This window comes from Aotus nancymaae, unplaced genomic scaffold (assembly GCF_030222135.1).
Source record: "Aotus nancymaae isolate 86718 unplaced genomic scaffold, 86718_ANA_hifiasm-v0.15.2.pri h1tg000014l, whole genome shotgun sequence".
Lineage (NCBI taxonomy): Eukaryota > Metazoa > Chordata > Mammalia > Primates > Aotidae > Aotus > Aotus nancymaae.
In genome coordinates this window covers 75,886,434-75,907,002 of record NW_026988425.1, presented here as the reverse complement: position 1 = coordinate 75,907,002, position 20,569 = coordinate 75,886,434, and the positions used below count along the sequence as shown (strand labels likewise).

General features: G+C 34.9%; 1 protein-coding gene across 5 annotated transcripts in view; it reads right to left on the bottom strand.

The window, feature by feature from the left end:
* Positions 1 to 516: 516 nt before the first annotated feature.
* VCAN (versican) overlaps positions 517 to 20,569 on the bottom strand; it is a 110,828-nt gene continuing 90,775 nt past the window's right edge. For 3 of the 5 annotated variants that reach the window (XM_012477605.3, XM_012477602.3, XM_012477604.3), the window contains 3 exons: positions 9,851 to 9,995; positions 2,681 to 2,863; positions 517 to 2,535 (listed from right to left, as the gene is read on the bottom strand). In XM_012477605.3, the coding sequence (XP_012333028.2) occupies positions 2,408 to 2,535; positions 2,681 to 2,863; positions 9,851 to 9,995 (456 nt within the window). In that variant the 3' untranslated portion in view covers positions 517 to 2,407. The remainder of the gene's footprint in view (positions 2,536 to 2,680; positions 2,864 to 9,850; positions 9,996 to 20,569) is intronic. The other 2 variants (XM_012477601.3, XM_012477603.3) reach the window with 1 other exon arrangement.

Sequence of the window (20,569 nt, the reverse complement as noted above, 5' to 3'; positions counted from 1 at the left end):
AATAATTATTTACATATGATTTCCTCACCAGTAAATTAACCTCTAAATGTATAACAATCAGGGATATAATATTTTATAATTTTCTTGGAAACACTTTGTAGGCTGTAGGGATTACCTGCTTCTGCTACACACTAACTGCATGATTTTGGACAAATAATATGGGCCCTCTATGCCCGATCACTCATCAGTCAGTAATGATGACCCCTGTTTCATAAGCTTGTTGTGATACATTGCATGTAAAAACACTTGCTCTGGTTCATAGGAAGATTTCTGTAATGTGAGCTATCACTTTTCCCATTGCATATTTTTCATATTTGAAATTAATATATAGTATTCAGATGAAAACATTATTAGAATTATCTCAACTTTTGCGGGTATATATATATATAATCATTTCTTTGCTTGCCACAAAATCATGTCATCCAGGCTAGCAGCTTGCTCTCCATGATGGAACCAGAATGTGAAAATGTTGGTGCACATTAGGATTTAGAGTTGGAAATAACCAGACCAGTCACAGTGTAGTAAAAGAAGGATTTTAGGTTTCTTTGGTGAAACAAAAGCAGATATAAAAAGTTACAAAGATTTTAGATTTTCATTCACAAAAAAAAGTCATTCACATTTTACACTATACACGTTATGATATAAATACAGGAAAGTATTATGTGCATTGTAATGAGAAAGGAAAAATAGAAACCTAATAGATCAACACAGTGTTATTCTGTGTTCTAGAATACCTAAAGGTGGATAACATTTAATGCAACAACCAAGGGAACCTGCTCAAATATACTGTATATGATTGTAGCCACAGTCATTCCTTCTAAGCCAAAGGAGATTTTATAAAAAAGAATCAATGTTGAGACAATCCCTGTGTGCCCTTTTCTACTTTTCTATTTGCATTTTATTTTTTGTCTACTCTTCCTCAAGCTGCTCTAACTGAAATTAGGGAAAGAGTCTTACTTTCCATTACAGGTTTTTCTTTAAACATTAAATTAAGTGGATAAGGATTCAAAGTCATCTTCAGCAGTCACTTTATTCAAATAAAGGGGACAAAACAGCGGGAAGAGATGGGGAGAAATGTCAACACATACATTCCACCTAACAGGAAGAAATGCCCACACTATTTCTATATATTCGCTCCTTTCTTAGAATGGGCAAACACCATTTGCTAAAAGCTATACACTTTTTCACTCTTTTCATAATAAACACTTGATGCATTCTATCCATCACATTATGTAATCAGGGACAAAGTACCTACATTATATGATTCCAAATTGCGTGAGGAAAGTAAAAGGCTAACACTGAAAAACAACTAGCATACTATGTCCATTTTCAGGTCTTAGGGAAAATAACATCCAATAAATTAAATCAGTATGGCTTACTTCATTTATTTATGTATGCTTCACAGCTGCAGCATTCATACATGAACATTCAAAACTTTATAAAAAGATTAAAATGGTTATATATACAAAATTTCTTTTTTCTTTTTTCTTTTCTTTTTTTTTTTTTTTTTTTTTTTGCATGTGTGTTGTTTTAACAATCCCCCACCCTCCAGAACCCTAGGTCTAGATCCATATGAAATGCATTGATTGGTAACTTTACGAGTTAGTGTTATGAAAGCCATTAAAAAGTAGACCTGGTTGAGTTAATTATTAGCACTTTGACCCCTAAAAAATGCTCCTGGTTACAGAAAAGTCCTCCATTCAGGCCTTTCTTGTAAGTGAAGAAAAAGGAATGCAGCAAAGAAGAGTTCCACATTGGAGTCCCTAGTTCCATCAGGGTCCCATTCGCAGCCTTTAGCATCATGTAGAAGCAAATCGCACCTATGGCTGAGATGGGTGCAATGACCTACAAGATTTTGTGTTTTCTAGCTGTCCAGGAAAAGCCATCTTCAGTCTTGCTGACAGTCAAAGAGCAAGTGAAACCATTTCCAGCCTAAACAAACTACATAAAAGCAGCCAAACCAATGATTAAAGACCTCTAAAGCTCCATAATCATCATTAAATATGCCCAAACTCATTGTGACTTTTTATTTTATATACAGGATTAAAATCAACATTAAATCATCTTATTTACATGGCCATCGGTGCTGAAATTGAGTGTTTTAAATAGTTCAGTAGGCTGGTATATATTATGAAATGGTCTGCACTGGAGGCAAATAGAAAACTAAAGAAATTAGATAGGCTGGAAATGCTTACTTTCTGCTCTCATTTTCTTTCATTTTGTCTGCTGTCTTTTTGAATGCCAATACTTTCATTTAAACTGTTTTGGGAGCACGGCAACCCAAAATGACTGAACGGTGGTCCAAAAATCCAAACCAACTGATAATACTTCTCGAGGTGATAGGAAAGGCACAGGAAGTTAGGACTTTGGCTGAAATGATGAAAACACATGTTCGCCATTTTAGGGATCAGCGCCTCGACTCCTGCCACCTCCGGCTCCAACGATGATCATGTTTGGATGTATTTACTGAATTGTCCTTTGCTGATGAGGAAGTTTTAAAGTATTTCATAGAATAAGTCCTTTGGTATGCAGATGCTACATGGAAGGAAAGAAAGAAAAAAAGAAAACACAACAATATTACTTGCTCCATACCCTAAACTGCCGATACCACAGCCGTAAAATGAGGATGTCTAGTAGTTGTTATAGCACGGTAGTCCATTCTTTCTAAAGGACCACTTACGGTTCATGCAGGTAATTTTAGGTATAGCCCATCTTCCATTTCCTAGGCACCGGATAGTTGGAAGGTGGCGTTGAATGAAACCTTCTTTGCAGTGATATCTAATCAAGGAGTTGATTTCATAACGAGGTTTCATCTTCCCAAAGGTCTTGGCATTTTCTACAACAGGGGGCTGGCCGCAAGCAACTAAAGGAAAGCAAATTGGGTTATTTCCAAATAATCTAAGTATTTCAACTAGTATGAGTCTCTTATTTTTCTCTTTCTCTTTTACCAAAGTAAGCACCTTTTAGAATTAAGAATATGAAATCTTTCAACAAAAAATTTAATATTGAAGCTCTAGGCCTACTTTGAATCTTAGATTATGCCATCTTGAATTTTGTTTTATTAAACAACCATAGGGCTAAATGGTCATACATTTGTCTACCTCTCTGGCAGGGCCACTTTTCTGACAAAAATCCCAAATTAAAAAGCATATTGTCTTCATCACCATCCCTAAATTTTTGTTTGTTAATTACCTTCACTTGGGACAATAATGAATTTAACAATTAACTATTACTATTACCTCCTTATAAAAACTTACAATCTACAATAACATCATAGTTTTGATATATGGATGAAGACTCCTAAATACAAATATCTTTTGGTTCTTTTAAGTTTATTTGCTCTTTTTTGTCTTCTGTATTGGGACAGGAAAAAGAGGCCATAATATTCATGCCTGAGTTTTGTAAATACCTTAATGAATATAAATTTAAACGCTTGAGACAGGTAAATGAGAGTAAAGCTTAGAATTCTTAACCATCATTTTAAATTTACAATGAAAAATTTTAAATATCAACAAACTTAGCAATAATAGAAATAACAAAAAAAGAAGTAGAAGTAAAATAAATATCTTGATTTTAAAATTCAAGAGCTTGGAAAATTGATTTAATTAAATTTAAATTTTTATTAACATAGTTTTATTCAACATTAGTACTCTTATTTTGAATGATATACTTTAAAAATCAACTTTGATTAAATTATTGTATTTTACTATATATCTTTAATAAAAATGTAACTTAAATATAATTTTCCCTAAGTGGAATTTTCTATTGTTTAAGAATTCTGACACCACAGGCCCATAAAAACATATCACATTCTCTTATGAAATAATTACCAGAAACCTTGGTACCAAATATTTGGATGTCAACATCCTAATATTAAAAGTTTACAATTATTAAATTTATTTACATATTCAGAAGACTATTTACAACTATATTCTTTTGTAATGATAAATTTTGGTTTAACTTAAATGTTTGGTTCTTCTAATTTACTTCTGCTTGACCTTAATCTGGATACTGGTATACTTTCTTTCAACTTTTAAGTTCAGTGGTAAATGTGCAGGTTTGTTACATAGCTAAACTCATGTCACAGGAGTTTGTTGTACAGATTATATTGTAACTAATACGCACTAAGCCTAGTACCCAATAGTTACTTTTTCTGATCCTCTCTCTCCTCCCACCCTCCGCTCTCAAGTAGGCCCCAGTGTCTGTTGTTCTCCTCTCTATGTCCTTGTGTTCTCATTGTTTAGCTCCCACTTATAAGTGAGAACACTCAGTATTTGGTTTTCTGTTCCTGTGTTATTTTGCTAAGGATAATGACCTCCAGTTCCATTCATGTTCCTGCAAAGGACATGATCTCTTTCCTTTTTATGACTGCATAGTATTCCATGGTGCACACTTTTTTTATTGTAATGTGGAAAGCCTATTATTAGGGCCTATGTACTAGTAAGTATCAGATGAAATAAGACCAACGTGATACAGAAGGTTAAAAATCTTAATTTTATAATTCAATATACTTGATTTGGTGCTATGCTAACAAATTAGAAGTTATTTGTTATAATTTTGAGGAAATAATTGTATAGCTTTCTTCTAAAACTATCTATATATGAAGACTTATTAAAAAGCTAAAATAATTCAGTGAGAGATCGAGACCATCCTGGTCAACAAGGTGAAACCCGTCTCTTCTAAAAATACAAAAAAAATTAGCTGGGCATGGTGGCGCGCGCCTGTAGTCCCAGCTACTTGGGAGGCTGAGGCAGCAGAATTGCTTGAACCCAGGAGGTGGAGGTTGCGGTGAGCTGAGATCACGCCATTGCACTCCAGCCTGGGTAATGAGCGAAACTCTGTCTCAAAAAAATAATAATAATAAAATAAAATAAAAAATTCAGTGAGCATGGCATTGACAAGGATAGGAAAACAGAGCAGAAACAGATTTACACATATATGCTTGATATTTGAAAGCGGCAACATGGCAGAGCAGAGGGAAAGTGTAGTCTTTTCATTTGAACACTTGTGTATTCATATGGAAAAATAAATAAATTTGGTTTGGAACTTAGAAAATACATTAAAAATAAATTCTAGATGGTTGAAATAGATAACTACAAAAGAAAAAACTATAAAACATTTAGAAAACATAGAATATCTTTATGACTTTAGTGTCAACCAAAATTAAGGCTGTTGAGGCAGAAATAATTTGATAAAGGTTTACTGGAAGCCAAATCCAAGGATCTACCTGGGAAGACACACCGCAAAGTTGGTCATATTCCAGAATCTGCTACAGGTTGGAAGGCTTTTATGGGGAAGTTCGGAAGGGAAGGCAACTCCTTAGACCCAAGTTGTCATTTTCATTGAAGGGTACAATACAGAGGTTATAATCATTGGCTACAGATTACAAAATACAAGCTAAAATGCTCTATGTGCAGAAACAATCAGTAAAACTTCATGATTCAGAAACAAATCAGCGTTTTTCCAGTGTCAGCAGGCTACATATTAATCAGTATGTCAACAGTTTGAGGAATTCATGATAAGATTTGAGGGACTCACGATAGGATTGTTTACTCAGGGACAGGGTGTAAGCCATGAATCATAAGACCTCCCCAGGCGGATTAATTTTGAAGCCTGCCAATGTGACCTGTAGGTTATCAGTAGGTAAAGATTTCTTAAAACACAAAAAAGATTAGATCATAAAGGGAAAAAACATCAATAAAATTAAGAATTCTGTTCATCAAAAAATATCATAGAGTAAAGGTAAAGACAAGCTACAAACTGGGAGAAGATATTTGCCACATATAAAATTGTCAAGGGATTAGTAACCAGAATATAAAAAGAACTCCTGCAAATTAGTATGTATAAAATTATAAGTAAACAATTTTCAAAAATAACCAAAAGATATTAACTGAAACTTTACGAAAGTAGAGCTTCAAGTGATTGATAAGTATATGAAAAGATATTGAGAGAGACGTATCAAAAAAAATGTGAATTAAGTCACAAGAGATTACATTTTATACCCACCAGATTGGCAAAAATTTCAAAGTCCAATAGTGCCAAATGTTGGAGAAGATGTAGAGCAACAGGATCTATCACAGATTCTTGGTGGGAGTGAAAATTGGTACCACTACTTTGGAAAAGAATTTGGCTTTTTAAAGCAGATTGTATGGTACATATATCCTATGACTCAGCAACTTCACTCCTGGAAATATATCCTACAGAAACTCACAAAAGTTGACCAAGAACAAGTTCAAGAATGCTCAGAGAAACATTGTTTATAATAGCAAAAACACTGAATATAACTGATGTGTCCACTGACAGGAGAATTGATAAATAAAATAGTCATACAGGAAATACAATATAGCGACAAAAACAAAGAACATGCCACTACATGCATCAACATGAATAAATCTCACAAACATAATGCTGAACAAAAAAAAGATCAAAGCACACAATATACACAGTATGATTCCACTTATTTAAAGCTCAAAAAATGTACAAAACTAGATAATTTATTGTTTAGTGATATAAGTATATATCATAATAAAAAAGGGAAAAGCAAGGGAATTAAGACATTATGTCTGGTGGGAGTTGACAAGTAAATCCTGTGGGACTGGGAGGATCCCACAGGATACTCCACAGATGTATGGATAGTATGCATTAAGGTGTTCTTTTAAAAAATATGCCTTTTGTATATAATTATTTACAAGTATTTAATAGTTAATTAAAAGGAGAACTACTTAGGTCTGTAGGTTTAAAATATCTAAAAGGAGAAAAGGGTATTACAAAAGCCTATAAACATGTATAAAATTCCCCAGAGTACTGATTATCAAAGAATTGACTGCACAAATAGAATAATCAGCCAGTAGGGAGATAAAAAACAAAATAGGGTTTTTTTCTTCTTCTTTTTTAATGAGGTAGAACCAGTATTTTATAAAACTTGTTCTCCATTGAGAAATGTAAACAATCATGCTGTTTTTGTGAATCCTTTTTGGTATAGGGTAGTGGTTCTCAACCTGGGACAATATGCCTCTTCTGGAGACATATGGCAATGTCTAGGGACATTTTTGCTCTTTAAAATGCGGAGGGGATGTAAAGGTACTACTGATATGTAGTACAGAAGGGGCAGGAATTATGTTAAACATGCTTTAAGGCACAGGATAGCCTCTCAAAATAAAGAATTATCTGACCAAGAATGTCAATAGCTCTGCTGTTGAGAAACCCTGCTATAGGAAAAAATAAAATAGGAAACGTACGAGTGTTCAGATCATAAAGTGAAAAGTATGACTCCAGGGACCATCTGGAGACAAAAGAAGGCAAACATGACATTTGGATAGAGATGAACAATTTATTAAAGATTTCTACACTGGAAAAAGAAAATCAGAAAATACTTAATTTGCTATTTTTATGAATCCCTTTGCAGAGGTGTTAAAGTAAGGCACATAGTCAGGAAAGCTTCTCATGTAGAAAAAGTATTGAGAATACATTCTACCTTGGGTGAGAAAATAGCAGAGTAATGTACTCATTGCTAACAGCTGACTTTCATATGAGACTAGGGCTTTGTGGATATTAGTGTTCTCTTTCTTCTAATGGAATTTCTCATTATTGGGGTTTAAATCTTCCTAAAATGTTTATACAGTGTGATTTTTAGTTTTATTATTTTTGTATTCAAAGACGAATGAATCAAATAGGTTTATATTTTACATTTGTACTTTGTACTCTTATTTGTGGGGGGGAAGTCTGGGTCTAGAAACTAAATAAATATTCATGTGATAACACCATTATTCATTGCAAATAGGTTAAAATTTTTTTACAGAATTTCTATTTGTTTAGGGGAAAAGTCTGTACAGCATGCTTTAGGAACTGGCCAATGATAAACACACCTTTTTAAAAAATAGCTTTAAAAATATTTTCTGTTTAAAGTTAACTAAACAATTCTCATAAAATTTACATTAAACATGTTCCTATTTTATCTTGTAAATATTCAACTATTGATATAAGGATGGGATTTGAGTTCCACAGTTTATAAGCATGAAATAACTTCTAAGGAAATGATTAAAAATCTCAAATGCCTACAGACACCAGGCAGTTAGCAAAAACAAGTGCCAATTATAAACCGAAAAGACACAATCTCAAAAGTCATAATCCCAAATTTTGAAATTCCTAAAGACCAAAGTCCCTAGAGGCTAAAATCCCTAACATCTAAAGTCCCCAAAATCATAATCCTGAAATATTAAAATCTCAAAGTTGAAATCCTTAAAGCCAAATTCTAGGGAAGGGATCAGAGCATTTTTGGTTGTACACAGGATAGTTACATCATGGTTAGGAGGAATTATTATATTACCTTGTTATTGTTTTTATTTGGGAATTTAAATATGGTTTAACAAGGTGCATAGGGTACCAAGTTGTAAGGGGTAGGCTTGTACACTGAATTTTAGGTGTCAATATGACTGGATTAAGGAATATCTAGAAACCTAGTGGAGCATTGTTTGGGGCATGTCAGAGGGTGTTTCCAGAGAAGATTAATGTGTCAACATGAGTGGATGAGGTGGTGAAGATCTGCCATCATTGTTGCGGGCACCATCCAATCAGCCAGGGGCCCAGAGAGAACAGATACAGAAGGAAAGCTGATCTCTCTGTGAGAGCTGGGACAGAATCTTACCATCTTAGACATCAGAACTCCAGGCTTGCTAGCCTTTGGATTCCAAGACTTACACACCAGAGGCCCCCCCCAGGTCTTGAGGCTTTCAGTCTCAGACTGAGAGTTACACTACTGGCTTCAGCTTCCCTGGTTCTCAACATAAAAATGTAGAAACTTCCTCAATAAATGAAGAGATATTCTTTTGTACCTCTCCATTTATGAAAGATAAAATATATCAAGATCTCAGTGCTTTGGGTGACTGAATGTGCAGTGGTAACCCATCTCAGTTTTTGATCAATCTTGTGAAAATATTTATGTTGTCCATCATGGTATTTCAGATGACCGCAGTTATAAATCTGGTGCACACAATTGCAAGCAGAATGATGTGCATTCATAAATTTTGGTTTTTCCCCAGCTGCCATTACACCTGAGTGCTTATGCTTGAAAATACATGTGTTTTTTTAATTGTCTATTTTATTGTCTAAAGTGGCTTATGAAGCATCCTCTCATTTTTATATATTTCTCTAATAAATCTTCATTTAAAAATGTAAATAAATGTATTTACATTTTTTTGTCTTTAAAATTTGTTTCTTTCCAGAATTATATTTTCAGGATTTTAATCTTTTGGGATTTCAACATTTAGAATTATGGCATTTGGGACTGTGTCTTTCAGGATTGGGGCACAGACTCACATAAAACAAAGAAAGGTCTCAATGAGGACTGCAATAAGTGGAGATTGCGGCCCCAACCCAGGGAGGGCGGTGGTTCGCAGCTCTAGTACTTCAAACCACTAACAAACCTGAATATGGGCCAAATGGTACCAGGTCTTCTTATTTCTTAAAAAAGCTAAAAATCTAGATTTTAAAACTATATCCTAATTTTTAACTGTTGACAACTATTTTATTTTGTAACATTCTACTCATCAGAAAAAAAAAAATCAATTGGCCTTTGGGTTGGCAGTTGTTCTTCTTAAAGATATTACCAGGCAGCATTCCTAAATTAATGCCACATTATTATCTCAAGGACCTGAAATCGAAGGTGAGAACACTGCTGAAAACAAACTTTTCAATTGTATTTGAAGAGTGAAATATTCCAGAGCAATGAGAGATAACATACATTGACATATCCATTTTGTGTCTTAAACAAGGAATTTGAGACACAAATTGCTGAATTATCTTATAACTGAAATGAAGATTAAGTACACATTATTAACAGGGTAATCATTACCTGTTCCTTTCTTGCACGTATAGGTGAGATGGTAATTGCAGGGAACATCATTCCACTGGCCATTCTCATGCCAAATGATTACAACACAGTCTTCCCCAGCAGAAAAAAAACTGTCTGGCTGGTTGGGCCTCCAATTCTCATATTGCTGTAAAAATGGAGGGAGAAGGTAACTACTTGCTAGTCAAAGAGTAACATAAGTGCAATGACAGTATAATCTCACAACCTAATTGGAATAGACTCAATAATTTCTGTGGTTTCATATAGCTGAAATTATTCTGGTGGTAAACAAAGACTGTTAAACTGTGAGTAAAAAATACATGTGTCTCAAAGTCTTTATTCAACAAATATCTATTATTTGGCAATAAGATATCATTGAGAAATTTTGGTCTAGTTATTCTAGATTTCTTAATATATAATCAACCCTCAATTTAAGAAATGTCATCATATGATTATTAATTCAATAAAATTAATGGAAGAAATAGAGAAAAAAATAATCTCATCACTCTAATCACTGTTTTCTTCCACCACTATGTGCACATATGAATTCATATAATTGTGATGATAGTTCAATCAAATTTTCAGCCTGCATTTTCTCTCCTTTACTACTATAAAGTACCTTTGTCTCATTTATTGTAATTGCTTTTTACCCAAATTCATCTATTTGTTTAAAAAAGTTGAGATAGTTGCAATATTTATTTCTTTGTATTTATCTGACATACCTATGCTGATCATTTTATATACAACCTTTCAGAGCCAGTTTGTTTTAGATGTGATTCTTATTTGCACTATACAGTTGAATTGTACTTTATGATTTAATATACGATTCTTTTTCTTTTAATAGAAACATTTATGACATTTATGCATATTGATATAAAAAGATACACCTTCAAAAAATAGATCTTACTACAGATTTTTTTGTGTGTAATGTAAGCTGAGATCATTGAAGATGATTTCACAGGTTTGACATCTGTCTGCTGGTTACCTTTATATACACATGTATATATACATTTATATGTATATATAATTTTATATATATATATATAATTATATGTCCTACTCTGAGCAATAATATACAATTGGAAATATCTTTTGCCTTCCATCATATGTGTCATTTATTTAGCATCTATAATAGATGAAGCCCTTTTCTAGGTACTTGATATGCATTATCTCTTACAACAATCCAGCACAATGGGGAATTATTTGGATCTTAGGGATGTTAAGCACCCAGGACTCTCTGGTTTAGATTCATTTCTTTGGTACTTAAAATATTGCCTCCCTGGCAACAATAATTATATAAAAAACATAGTCGCTGTGCCTATTCAAGAATAACAAACTTTGACAAGATGAAAATAATATTGGACTATAAATAAGAGGCCAGCTTCCTAGTCTTGGGTCCTCTTAACTAGAATGTGGTATGAGACAAGTTTGTTTGTCCATCATCTTTCCGTGTCAATTTGAGCATCACTTTCCCGCCAGGCTTTGTCTACTCTCATGCTTTATCACGTCTAGCATGACAACGTTAGTGGTGACAAACTTCCAAAATGTGCTAGAAATACAGATTTAGATTTATGTGACAATGGCTAATATGACAGTCTTTTCTGGGCATACAGATCTGTTAGTCTTTCCTTGAAATAAGTTTAAAATAAGTTTATGGTTTGAGACAATGAGTTAAAGAGAAAGTCAGAGAAGAAAGTGTATATAAGATTTAAGGCACTTGTTCTCAATTCAGAGCATCAGTGCATGAAAAAAAAAAAAAGGCAGTGGTTGGGGAGGGTCCAGCTACCCCACTACCTGCTTACTCCCTATAGTACCATGACTACTTTTATGTCTTTTAAAATATATAATATGTCTGATCCATTTTACTCTATTTACCAAAGTACTATACTTAGCTATTTGCAGTGCTTTCAATACCAAATGTTTCTTTCATGTTTTAAATCTTTAATACTGGGTATAATAAAAGCTTCAAAAGGTATCCTCCTACCTATGAAATTGAGATTTGTATACCAATAAACTCTAGTTTAAAAACAAAAAAGTATAATTAATATACTAGAGGATGTCTGTAATTTTTCTTCTCAGAAAAAGGGGTTTTCAAAATTTTTAAATATGGTTAAAAAAAAACATAGATCTTTGATAAAATAATTTGTGAAACGACCTCAAGTTTGAGAACCTTCTACTTTTCTTTCAGTCTCTTACCTTTAAAGCCCTCCTCAATCCTGCCAAAATTAAGATATGAGACAAGAGATCATTGCTATATAAAAAAAGAGTCTTTGAAGAGTGACAAAATTGCAAAAAGAACCAAGAGACGCTTAAGGAAGTTGTGTTTTTTTTGCCAAAATACAACATGAAGGATGGTTTTATTTCTTGGGGGAAAACCTAATCCAGAAATTAGGCAAATTTAAATCTAACTCGTAGTCTAAACGGCCCCGCTGTGTTACTCTCCAAATGGGCCTGGAAAATATGCTCAGGGGACCATACTCTCTAATGTACTCCTTGACTGGCCGGTCTCCCTGCAACCAGGAACTGACATTGGCTCTGAACTGGGTTTCTAATTATTTCCCTATTTTCCTTTTCTCTGCACACTTGCCTTATCATCCCTCACCCTCAACTCACCAAGCCTCCTTTTTAAATGTTTGATACTCTCCTTTAATAGATAATCAACAAAGCAGAGATACGTCATGTTCTGCCTGTTGTTGATACAGAACTAAGTTGTTTTTAATGAATGAGTTAAAGTGGGATAAAAATTAAAAACCAAAGAACAGAAATCCATTAAAATAAACAATAATCTATCTTTAGTACTCTCTATGGTCAAAGATTCCAGAGTTTCCCAAATATTAAATTTGGATTTTGGAGCACAATATTTTCTAGCTTACTTCTAATTAGTCTCATAGGAAACCAGTAATGTCCTCAAAGGTGAAAATTTTCCCAACATCCTAATACTAGGTGTACACTGTGCAATACTCACTCATTCTTTGTCCTTACCTACAACACTATGCCATCTCCCTTTCTTGATTTCTTTTTCTTCATAACATTCATCATATTCTAACATCCTATATAATATACTTATTTGTTGCATTTTTCTCTCCCTAGTAGAATGTAAACTCATTGAGGACAAGGCTTTGGTTTATTTTGCTCACTACTGTACCGTCAGTGCCAGAAGCTATGGTACATACTTATGTTGTTTAATAAACAGTTTTTGATATTTAGAAATAATGAGCCACAGAGGGTATTTCATTATTCTCAACCCACACAGTCCCTAATCAAAGATCCTGCTTGCTGCTAGCAAATATTTCAGACATAGCTAGTGGAAGTTAATAACCTTTCTAGAAAAACAGTTAGCAATGCATATCAGGAGCCTCTAAAAGTTACTGCTTTTGGACTCCTAAATTCCACTTCTAAAATTCTATACTAAAAAATAATCTGAGATGTGAATGACATTTTATATAAAATACTATGCTTATTAGCAGTAAAGGGAAAACAATTTCTAGAGTGAACATATGTTCAATAAATTATTAATAGCCAGACAAATAGAATATTATATCACCATTTAACATTTTATTTGAAGAATAAATGAAGAAATGGGAGATAGTAAAAGAAGTGTTAAATTATGTTATAATGATCCAAATTTTACTTACATCTGTATAAGTAAACACAACACACACACATACATATATATACCCATACACAGCTGTATCTGTGTCTCAGATATCTGTGTCTCAGATACAGCTGTGTATGGGTATATGTATGTGTGTGTCTTGTGTTTACTTCATTTCTTCATTTATTCTTCAAAGATACAGCTGTGTATGGGTATATGTATGTGTGTGTTTGTGTTTGTGTGTGTGTGTATAAAAGACCAAAAGCAAATGCAGTAAAATCTTCCAGAGTTTATGTCTGAGTGATATGAACTTTTCTAAGTTCTCCAGGGTGAGCATTATTTTTCTAATTGCTAAAAATAAACTTTATAAAATGATACATGTATTTCTCACAAAAAATACAAATTTCTTAGCCCATTTCAAGTTACCAAAGTCACTTGATTGCCTTGTATTTTGCAGCTGACACTTCCTCCTGATCTGAACAATAACCATCTCATTTTCAAACTGAAATGAGATTCGGATTCCATGCCACTAAAGTGATTCTCAGGGCTCAAACTGCCCAGATTCAGGCCTCTGGTAAAAGATTTAATTGTTTTGGGTGAGAATTACATTTGACTTGCAGCAATGACTTAAAACTAGTATTCCTGTTGTTGCTTGGCAGAGCTGTGGTTTATGGTGCAGGACCAAATTTTAGCTCTGTGGTTTTTACAAGAATGTCTGATACCCACAGGCATGTCACACTATTACCTCATATCTGATCGTTCCATTGTGCAGATTTATCTTGGCTAGGATGTTTTGATTTTGCTTCATGTTATTGCCAAACTGACTTAGCAAAGAAAACTCCAGTTTTCTGAACAACTTTCTTTGTGTCCTTCTGAATTCTTTATAGCCTTATTTAAATCAACATTACTTACAGGGACAGAGTATAAAAAAATAAATATTTAACTTTAGCTTCAATAAGGTACTTTTCTTTTCACTAAAGTGTTAAGAAGAAATCCCTTCTCAGGGACTCAGTTCTGAGTTCTAAGAATGTAAAAGATCTTCTCGTACAATATGGTGTCTTATACATACAGAAATATAGATTCCTGGAATTAGCAAAGGAAAACTCAGTATCTCCCATCTGGATTTCTTTGCTCTTCACTTGGAATTATGAGCAAACATCCTGAGTGATCTATCCTGGATCAACTCTCTTTTAGAGCTGAATGTGCAAACTAAGAATTATTCCCAGAGCCAGCATGGGTTGGGGAAATTCATTTTAACCCCTTAGGTAAAAATAAATGCTGGTCATTCCCTGCATGTTTGTCTGTGCCTCAGGGACTCAAGTTCCCCACTACACATCTCAAACTCTTGTTGCCTCCCCAGGGACCAGAATTAGATCACCACTATACCTGAAAGAGAACCCTAAAATTACTTTGCATTTTCACTCTCTTCTGACAGCAGAGGAAATAGAAACATAAGAATCAAATAGTTGCTGGGCGAGGTGGTTCACGCCTGTAATCCCAGCACTTTGGGAGGCCAAGGCAGGCAGATCACAAGGTCAGGAGTTTGAGACCAGCCTGGCCAATGTAATGAAACCCCTTCTCTACTAAAAATACAAAAACTTAGCTGGGTGTGGTGGTGGGCACCTGTAATCCCAGCTATTTTGGGAGGCTGAGGCAGGAGAATTGCTTGAACCCGGGAGGCGGAGGTTGCAGTGAGCTGAGATCGCACCATTGCACTCCAGCCTGGGCGACAGTGTGAGACTCAGTCAAAAAAAGAAAAAATCAAATAGTTGATGTAGAGGAAAGCCAACTCAGATGTAAAATTTTCTTGCATTTTATAGAGATAATTATTTTATATCTAGCATATAATTGCTTAATGCTGGATAATATATGATAAAATGCTTTCTTTTTAGAGTCCAATAAAATAACTAGCTCTCTAGGTCCGTAATAACATGCCAAAAAGGACAACCATTTCAATTAAGCTGGAATCAGTCACTTTTCAGTTATTGTTTTTCTTTCTTTTTCCCCCAATTGAATTCAAGCAAATCAGCTGCCAAAATAATAAAATGATTCAAAAAACCCTGGACAAAATCTAACAGCTAATAAACATGACTCTCACATGAAAATTGTCTCCACAAACCAGAGAACTTATTGTGAACCAATCTCAACAGAGGGGGACAACTCAGAGCAGACTGACACTATTCATTGAAGTCTATCAAACTCTTTAATTTTGATTATTTTGTTCCAAATAATCTGTATTTGTCAAAAATTTATTTCTGTCTCACAATAACACAAAAGGGAAGACTCATTCTGCAGGTCTTCTGCAGCGCACAGGACTTCTGTGCATGCCAGCATCCTTAACCCTCAGAGAGTGACCTCAATTCCACGTGTCTCAGAGGGATTTGACTATTTCTCTCGCTCAGAATGGTTAGAAAGCTATTTCTCTACCTCCCAGCTCTTTGCAAGTCTCCAACTTAATTCACCATACCAGAAAAAAAAAAAAAAAAAAAGATGATTGTGGGTGGGGAGTGGGGAGAGGTCTCTGCTTTTGAAAGTTACCAACAATCTACTAAATTCAGATGAGGTTTACATCTGTTCAAGGTGAATTTATGACTACATAGTGTCTAAGAAGTCCGAACTGTCAGTCAGATACCAGATGATCTTTTATCTTTTAATATAGACACCAGATGGCCATGATTGATGGCTTAAAATCTCAACAGATAACTAGCATCACAAGCATGAACAAAACAAGCTGATGATAAAAATATAATGTACACTAATTGACCTTTTCCTTATGCAGAGATAGATAACTGCCTTTTTGTAAAAGTTAAAAAAGCAGTTTTTCAGAAATAGATAAGATTTAGAAATAAAACAGGAGGTTTTTTTTCCTTCTTTGTGTTAAAAAGAGTTGTCTTGGGTTAATCTTCAGTACTACTTTCAGTTAAATAAAGAAACAAGACCTTCCAGTATCAGTTACTGCTGTCACAGTCAAGTCCCAGCTGGCCCTTGCATGTCACATACAGAAGTAAATCTATCTATGAGTAAAAGACTAAGAATTTTTAAGAGCAATTGTTCTTATCAAAACCTAATTGATAACTAGCGCTTCTTTATCATACTCAACCCATTTCAAATTCTTTTCACTGAGATTTCAAAATTCCTTAACTTGGTCAAATAATTACAAAGAACAATCAATGAGCACTGGTTCTCTAGAAGAGTCAGACACTCTGTTTAGAATCTTTCCATTTCTTTTCCTCTCTACTGGCTCCTAAATCATACAATATAAACAAAAAGAACAGAGAAATTTCATAGACACTAGACAAAATTAAAGTTCATATTATTATGAGTCATAAATTTGAGACTCTCTCTCTCTCTCTCTCTTTCACACACACACACACACACACACAACTACTTCTTGGCATTAAAGAAGTACCTAAGACCTAAGACTTGGGAATGCTTCCATTCACACACACCTGTGTAGCAGATCATTTCCTGCCGTAAATACAGTGGAGAACATCCAAAATGGTCAGCGGAGTAGACAGCAACCCACTTCTTGCGATGGGAAAACTAAGCTGTCCAACAGACAGACTTGAGAGCTCACCAAGAGTTTTTACACACTAGCCAGTCATTGGGTACGGTTCAAACTTGTGCCTGGGCCAAAAGTACAAATGATTTCATACTGTAGACCTTCGGGATCTCACGTATAACTGGAACTGAAAATCTTGAATCTGCAACTGCCAAGGGCCTACCTTCCAACCCTCTCTATATCTATTCACATATTATCTATGATTTTTCAGCTTAGGTGCAGTCATCTTTTGTTCTTTAAAATTCACCACAGTTTAGATTACATTGAATTACCAATTAAGGATTTTGCCAAGCATATCCCATTGGGACAAACCATTCTTGACATGTGTCTAATCACTAGTCATTCATAATATATTATTTTAATTGTTGGGAGAATTTGCTGAGCTTCAAACTATAATTTGGAAGTTTTTTTCTTGAACGGTTTCATCACTGCTCTTCATTTACTCTGTTTTCCTCCAAACATCGCTAATTTAGTTCACAGTCAAAAAAATAAAAATCATTTTTTAAAAACCCCGCAAAAGCCCTCTCGGTTCACTTCCCAAGGAAACTAGCCAAGGAAAACTTTCTGCAGGGTTCTACTGTTGTGTATAAAGTGAAAACACAGGACAGACAGGTCCTAATATTTGCCTTAGTTGCTAGGATTTACTAAGCATTTGACTACATGTGTCAGCTTCATGCTGCATTTGAAAAACCCTCTCATTTCACGTTTAACTTTCAGGATCACAATATCATACAATTTATACTAGAATTTAAAAACTACTCAAAGCTACAGGAACTTAATTTACAGATAGTATTACTCCTGTGTGTATCTGGGTGGAGTTCTGTAAATGTGGTTTTGAAACTCCAAATACGATACAACCACTAGGTGGTGATATATATCCATTCTTACATTAGGAATTAACAGCTACATCATTTAATAAAAGAGAACTTAGACTACCACCCCACCTCCCCAAAATCATGATTATGTGCTCCATGTGGCAAAATAAATATTAAAAGATTGTCTAGGATATGTTCTCTCAGTTTTGTGAGTGAAAACACAAAGAGAATACTTTGCAAGAAGACAGACCTCATCGAATTGGTATTTGCCAACCTGATTGCAGTCTGCTCTGTTGCAGGCCGTTGTATCTATAATCTGAATTTTCTGACTGAAATGTTCAGCTACAGTAGTTTATTCTTTTCCACTCTGTCTTTTAAAATTATCAGATGATTTACATCAATGGTGAAATTGCATCAGAACCAAAGCCAAATGTGTCCCCTTAAAATCCTTACAACAGGTCAGATGATAGATAAACACCTAAGCACACAAATGCAATGCCTGCAGTGTGAATCACAGTTAGTATGTTTTTAAGTAAAAATTTATCTAGATTAGCTATGAAAACATGACACCTGCAGTCAAAGCTGACTTCTTTGTGCGCAAACTCTTTTCATCACCTGTGGCCCGTATTGCTGCTGCTGTACTCCCATAGGTACAAAATTCAATCCAAATACACTGGATGCCAAGGGCAAGCAGATAACCACCGAAGTATAAAAGCAAATTCCAAATAGAAAACACTCTCCCAAGAGGACAGGTACCTGTTTGAAACACGCGCTGATAAGAAACCATCTTTTCACTAAATAACAAACAGAATAACCACTTGGGGTTAGCCCCAGCCTGTCAGAACACAGGTCAAATGGTTATCTGAAAAGAGGCTCTGAGGACTACTTATTACAGAAATCAAAACATTTGGTAACTTTAAAATGACTTTTTTATCCCTACATGTCTGGCCTACACAATAGGCATTTGTTTGCAGTCCAGAGGGGGAGCTGTGCGTTTAACTTTGTCTCGTTTGTTAGGGGCAAATGACTTCCCTGCGAGGTAAAGAGAGACCTTCTTCTGATCCTTGTACTTGCTTAAGGTTAGTCTACTCTGGGTCCTTATTTATTTATGTTTTAAGGGAGGTTATGGTTTTGCTGCTGTCTTTTAGTTGAACGGGGTAATTCGCTGACCGACAACTGAAAAGAAAAGAGCAGCTTTGTTTTAAAGGAGAAAGAGACGTTTGTTTTGGTGTCACTACACTATGCTGGCAGCCTGGAGTTGGATCCTACAAACATGAATATGCTGAAGGGAAGAAAAACTAACTTGGGGTCTCCTGATAGTTGTTAAAGTGGCAATATGCCCATTATTTTCCTGGCTGGCAAACCTCTATGCGGGAAAGACAATCTGGCCAGCTCTTGAGAACAGCACTAATCTTGTGTAATAGTGTGAGCTCACTGCCCTACAAAGCAGTAATTATCAACAGCATTTTCAGAAGGATGTGAGTTACTCGAACTGTGAGACCACTGTGAGAGAGGGGGCCTCAGGCCGCGGCCCCCAGAGCAACTTGCATTTAATCCATATGAATGGTGCCAGTAGGTCCTTTACCCCAAGCTTGTTTGCACAGGTCTTCAGTCATGAAGTGCTAACGATCCAAATGTAAGGGGAGACTGCCAAAACTCATTCAAACCTTTTTTTTTTCTTTTGGCCTTTTTCATGGTTATGCCTTGCCCTAAACTAATTAGCAATTAGATTTAAATATCGCCACGTGATTTAAAAGTTGCATGGGACACTGTTGGAAAAGCATCTGTGAGATGCTACTGCACTAAATCTTCTTTTCTTATTTTGTATAACAATCTTGTCAATTATAAAATGATTTTCCAGTAGTGAGTAAATATTGTTCTGGCTGTTCAACCCACCACTAGCTATCTGAACTTAAAGACAAAGCAGAGGGTAGGGTTGTGTTTTAGAGCTAATCTATGACTCATAATTGCTCACATTTAGAATCAGAAGAATCAGTTCTTGATTCCAAATCAAATTAAACTACAGTGCAAGTCAAAATTTTCATTAAAAACTCAGTAGTCTTTTGCAGAAAGGAATCTGAGAATTCTCCCACTCACGAGTAATGTGTTAAGGGATGAGAAAACAGCATATGTTTTCCTTGGCTTTTGGGTTAATATAATAAAGCCTGTGAAGTTTAACATAATTAAATTAATGTTGATATGCAGCGTGACTTGTTCACAGAGAAATGGTATTTGACTTAGAGCTAATGCCACACCACAGCTGTCACACATCCATCTGCAAATGTTGTACAGAAAGTCTTCTAAGATCTTCAGGTAGGAAAAGGAAAACTCAAAGTTTTGATTGGGGCTTCTGTTTTGCATTGTTTTTCTGCCAAATCATGTGAAATCCTTTCAAATGAGCAGAAACCTACAAACAAGCTTAGAAAGCACTGGAATTAGTTAATACTCCGTACTCTCTTTTCAGTGCCCAAGACATTTGGGAGAGGAAGGGGAATAGGAACCCTTGTGTTTCTGAAAGGGTAATAATGATACATTGCTGCAGAAGAAGAATAATGGTTTATGGTCTGTGATTTGTTACTCCTTTTTTTTCTGCCTCTTTTAAGTGTCTCTTCCTGGGCTAAGGGCTCTTTCTTTATTGTTTCTACCTTTTTCAAAGCCAGCTTTTCTCACAATAGTTTGCTTGACAGACTGATGTGTTTATTTGTGAAAGAAGAAGGGGCCTCTGGATTTAGAGTCAAATCCACACATCT